General features: G+C 44.0%; 1 protein-coding gene across 5 annotated transcripts in view; it reads right to left on the reverse strand.

Moving 5' to 3' along the window:
* INPP4A (inositol polyphosphate-4-phosphatase, type I, 107kDa) overlaps positions 1 to 3,842 on the reverse strand; it is a 65,019-nt gene extending 61,177 nt beyond the window's left edge. For 4 of the 5 annotated variants that reach the window (XM_006879377.1, XM_006879375.1, XM_006879374.1 and 1 more), the window contains exons 1-2: positions 3,634 to 3,842; positions 2,839 to 2,883 (exon numbers count right to left, since the gene is read on the reverse strand). In XM_006879377.1, coding sequence (XP_006879439.1) covers positions 2,839 to 2,883; positions 3,634 to 3,739 — 151 coding nt within the window. In that variant the 5' untranslated portion in view covers positions 3,740 to 3,842. The remainder of the gene's footprint in view (positions 1 to 2,838; positions 2,884 to 3,633) is intronic. The other variant, XM_006879378.1, reaches the window with a different exon arrangement.
* Between the last annotated feature and the right edge of the window lie 1,656 nt (positions 3,843 to 5,498).

Raw genomic sequence — 5,498 nt, forward strand, 5'->3', positions numbered from 1 at the left:
GCACATAACAACACAACAACATACTTGGCCCAGGAGGCAGTCATCAGAACGAGCAAGGGAACACTGCAGGGTTCAAAATCGGGAAGGGTATATGCCAGGGATGTGTCCTATATCTCCATACCTTTTCAATCTATATGCAGAACAGATTATCCAGGAGGCTGGACTCTATGAGGAGAAATGTGGCATCAGGATTGGAGGTAGACTAATCAACAATCTGCTTTATGCAGATGACAAAACCCTGCCTGCTGAAACTGAGGAGGGCTTGAAACACTGCAGAGGATCAAGGACTACACCTTTCAATATGGATTGAAGCTCAACATCAAGAAAACAAAGATTCTCAGCACTTGGCAAACTGGTAACATCACGATACAGAGAGAGAAGATGCTGAGATTGTTAATGGCTTTAGCTTGCTTCATTTCACAATCAACACTCTTAATACCAGCAGCCAGGAAATCAAAAGACAAATTGCACTGGAAAAACCTGCTGTTGGAGACCTCTCACAAATACTGAAGAGCAACAATATCAGGCTAGAGATTAAAGTGTGCCTGATCCATACCATGGTCTTTGCAATTACTTGCTAAGCATTAGAGAGTTGGATAATGACTAAGGATGGATAGCAGAAGGATTGATACCTTTCAGATGGGGGGCTGGAGAAGAGTATTGAACATGTACTACTAAGAGAACAAACAGGTCTGTCCTGGAGAGGGTGACTCCAGGCTGCTCCTTGGAGGCAAGGATTTTGAAGCTTTGTCTCTCATACTTAGGGCATGCATCCAGGAGGGTAGTCCTTCCTTGGAGAAGGACATCATGCTTGGATGTGTGGAAGGACAGTGCAAAAGAGGAAGACGCTGGATGAGATGGATGGACTCAGTGACCGGCAAAATGGGAGTAGGTGTGTTGGAGACAATAAAGATAGAGCAGGGGTCAGAGATGTTGTACAGAGGGTTGCTGTGAGTTGCAAGTGACTCCATGGCACACAACAACAACAACAACATCTGAAAAATCTTCCTTTCTTCCTTCACATTTGGAGATTTATACATAGCCCCTACAAGACTAAAGGTGTGAAGTGGGGATAGGGCCACAAACTCTTCATTAAACTTGTTAATAAGCCCACTTTTTGTCTCCTGACATTCCAGGGCATCAGGTGATAAACAATCTACTTTGACTTCCACCATTACCACCAACATGATGTGGCCACTCTCCTTTGTCCTAATTACTATTCCTCCATCTCCCTTCCTTTGCCTTAGGCTAGTTGAAACAAAGCCCATCACCATCAAATCCATTCCAACTCATGTTGTTGTTGTTATGTACTATGGAGTGGAAGCTGACTCAGAGCTTACTCTCCAGTGGGTTGTTGTTGTTGTTTTTTATTGCCTCTGAGTTGAGCACAACTCACAGCGACCCTATGAACAAAAGGCCTGAAGCCCCTCTACAACTATCGACATTTACTAAAGTTCATAGAGTTTCCGGAGGCATGTTATTTAGGAAGTAGATGCCATTCCTGCTTCCAGTGGGTTTTTAGAGGCAGTAAATTGCACAGGAGGGGACTGTTCATCTTTCCTCCTATGGAGCAGCTGGTGGATTTGAACTGCATGCCTTTGGATGGGCAGCACAACTCCTTAACACCATGCCACAGATTTCCAAGGCTATAATCTTTATGGAAGCAGACTGTCATATTTTTCTCCCAAAAACAGCTGCCGGGCTCAAACCAGCAACCTTTCAGGCGGCAGCCAAGCACTTAACCACTCTGTCACTAAGTTGTGGGAGTTCTAAAAATATCTTAATATCTATGGTTCATGAGAGATTTGAGCATGTCTATTTATTTGTAAAATTCTTTCTGATGGGTAGATTTAAGATAAGGAGAACCTGGACATCTTTTAATTAGTTTTGTAATGTGTATAAAGCAATGACGTTTTTCTAATTTGGAGGCACGCTAGGGCGTGGGAACCTCAGCAGGGTTCCAGGATGCTTCTCCAGCCTCCCATTTCTGGTACATTGCACAATACATTGTTCCCACAGACTCGCCATCAGGTCAGGCTTGGGTAATCCTCTGAATCCACTGAGGCTCATTTAAATGGAAATGGGAATATTTTCAGAGTATAATAATTTTTCTTTGAAAACTCACTTATATTTGCATAGGTTTTAGTCAAACTTCTTCTGTTTTTCTTTTTTAATCCCCAAGATCCTCCTTGTCTCTCAAGCAAAGAGAAATGCTCCCTCAAAACACGGGTGGAAACTGGTATAGGAAGGTCAAGCAATCAAGTCTGTGGCAGTTTTACCAGAATCCAGGTCACCTGACTCCCTGTGAGCTCTTTCATACCACACCACCTTCTGGACACAGACACTAGGCCACCAACATATGCTGACCACCCCAAGGGACTGGGTGAAGAGGCGAAGAGCACTGGATAGTGTCAGGCTCTAGAGCCAAGCGTATCAAGCTGGCACCACTCAGCTCTTTGACCTCCTTGGAAGAACAGGAATCTTACAGTTTGAGGGGTCAGTACGGAGTCGCAGCCCCTTTTTATCACTCCTCCCTGATGATCCTCAGAGGGCAGGAAAGAGGGGACAGGAAAGTCTGTCTGCAATCAGATCTGAGTGAGCTGACCTCACTGTCTCCCAGACAGAAGGCGTATCACACCTACACTGAGGAGACAGGAGCCCTTTGAGGTTTCTTCATACTGATAAGAACACACCTGTCACTTGGCTTCCTCTACTGGGGAAACACTTTAACAGTGTTGACAGCATCAAAAGGTTCTCTGAGACTAGCTCATGCCTGAGGGTGTGCTTTATCTTAAGCAATATATTTTTTTTTAAATAAAAATTTTAAAAGACACCAACCTAAGCTGAATTCTAAAATGGGCTCATCTGGATCCTGCACGTTTCCTGGAAAGAAAAGAAATAACAGAAACATTAGCTTTAAAATAAGTTTTCCCTGATTCTAAAATGAATATAAAAAACACGTAACACTCTGCCCTATGTAAAAAAAAATCAAAGAAAAAAAAACACTAACAAAACAACAACAGAAAGAACCCAGAAACAAAGAAAAAAGAAATTGTTAAATAGTATCTTCATTTTCTAAACACTGCTTTTGTGATTCCCAAGTGTCTCAATCCCCTGCCATGAGGCCTGCTGTGTGTCTAGTCGGAACTGACTCATAGCTAACCTTCCAGCAGGTTTTCAGAGACAGTAAGTCATAGGGAAGGAGACTGCTCATCCTTCTCCCACGGAGCAGCTGGTGGTTCAAAGGGCATGCTGGCATGCCTTTGGGATTGCAACAAAGCTTCTTACCACTAGGCCAGGAGAGCTCCAGAGGCCTATGCATTCCTTATTAGGGAAAGTTTTTAACATGGCCTGGCCACTTCTCAGACACACACTGTGGACAGGGCTACATCATCTACTGCAGAAAGCACTAGAGGCATCCATCATAATAAGAAAACTGACAGTGGTCAGATTCTAGTATAAGCAATTCTCAGGAAGAACGCTGACTTCTCTGTTCATCCTCCCCCATTCAACCAGAAGGACATCATACCAGGGCACCTTCCAGCCTGGGATGGTCATGGGGGCTCTTCCAGGAGCAGGCTTGGCCCACTCCCTGCTGCAATGGTGTGGGGCCTGGGCACTGAGAGCTCATACCTGCCAGAGACAAGCCCAGCATGTCGCCTGCCACATCAATGGTGGACGCCCGCTGCATCGAACGGGCCCTGGCACCATGGCGAGGGCTCTGTTCTCTTGCTGTCATGATGTCATTGGTAGCGATGTGCTTCTTGTTCCTGGACCAGACCACGCCTGAGTCCTGGGGAAGTACAGTCGTCAAGCCCTACTTCCCTATGGTGGCAGCAGCCCTGAGAAATAGAAGCAAACACTGGTAAGAAACCTTGGGAATACAGAGAGGCTGTCTCCTCAAGTCAAGGTCTTAGGGCAGGTGTGCACAGTATTAGGGTCTCAGTCCCTCTCTCCCCTCTTTTTCACCACTCCACTCTACATCCAGGGAAGCCCACTAAGGAATCAGTCCCTTTTCAAGGAAAATAGGCACATCTGAAACAATGTTTAAATAGAACCATAAAATAAAGCTTTTGTGATTTTTGTTTGTGTTAATTCTGTGGCTGGAAGTTTCATAGAACCTTTACAGTTGTTTTCTGGGTTTTTAAAAATCCATTTACAGCGACCTCTATCAGAAAGAGGCAAGGGCTGCAAGAAGAGATTAACTAACCACTGGCTAGACTAGCAGGACGTAAACATGTACTTCCAATGTGCTCTTTCTGCCAGAAGCTAGAAAGCCTTCATGAGTGTCTCAGTCTCTGGCCCTCTTTCTGTGAAGTGTCTACAATGAAGTGAGCTTTGCGGCTGTGGGTAAGAGGGCTCTGGGCAATGTGCCACCGCAATCTGAGCCTGAAGGACATTCTGCTCTATCACAGAAAACACTGTAAGTTTGGAAGCAAAGAAGGAGTTTTATCTTTTTCTAACTATGCTCTACAACAACTGCTCTCCCTAGAAGGAGTCAAACGTCAGAAGTTATGGTGACCTGGTTGAGCAATAGTTTTAATAAATCCTCATAAACTTTGGTTTAAAACAACATTCTCAAAGGTCTCATTTGTCCAGAGACACCCTGTATTCCAAAAACTGTCAAGCCCTCTGCAGATGAAGTCCTTTTGCCCAAGAGTCAGCATTTGTGTTACTCACTGGGCATGCTTGTTGTCGGAACAGCAGAGACACACAGCATCTCTTCACAGACGCACATCTAAATCCATTATCTGAAAACAGACAAACAGACTAGTCAAACATGAAGTTCCTAAAAATGTGCATTTTATCAAAATGTGCATCTTCGATGCAGGGAAGCCAAGAATCACTCCGCTCACTGGAGCTCCACACTTCAACATTTTGGTGCAAGTGCAAAGATTTCACTCAAGGCTCCAAAGACTAATGAATGGAGAGTGCACACTCCTGTTCCCTACTACCCCTCCAGGACCAACCTCCAGAGAAAGTTAGGGGAGGCCTTAAAAAGCCAAGGAAGCAGTGGGGTTTGATTTAGTTAGGGAAAAGGAAGAGTTTAAGAATTCAAGTCTCAGATTTTCCAGCCATAGGAAAAGCTGTGGTTCAACAAAGGCTTTGCTTTTTGGTTTCTGAGCTGGGACCAGCAGTATCCAACTCTCTTGGCCATAGTGAAAATTAAGTGTGCAAGAATGAAGAGGTTTGAAAATTCCACAGGCTGCACTTTTGAATTGTTTCCTGACTCTGAGGTGTCTTCATACCTAACTTAACAGCCCTTAAGCCCGACTTAAAGCAGAACTGAGCCACTCAGTGAAGCTGTGCTGGGCTGCTGACATCAGAAGGCACATACATGAAAAATATACATAGTGTAAATGGTAAATAGATCAGGGGAAACACTTGCAGGATTAATATCAGTGCTTCTCAGTAACATTATACACAAAATTTTTTTAAAAAATTTTATTTTACTAGTTTTAATGAACATTTACAGAGATTTTGGATTTCCATTCATT

The sequence above is a fragment of the Elephantulus edwardii genome, unplaced genomic scaffold (assembly GCF_000299155.1).
Source record: "Elephantulus edwardii isolate Elephantulus edwardi_28Jun2011 unplaced genomic scaffold, EleEdw1.0 scaffold00003, whole genome shotgun sequence".
NCBI lineage: Eukaryota > Metazoa > Chordata > Mammalia > Macroscelidea > Macroscelididae > Elephantulus > Elephantulus edwardii.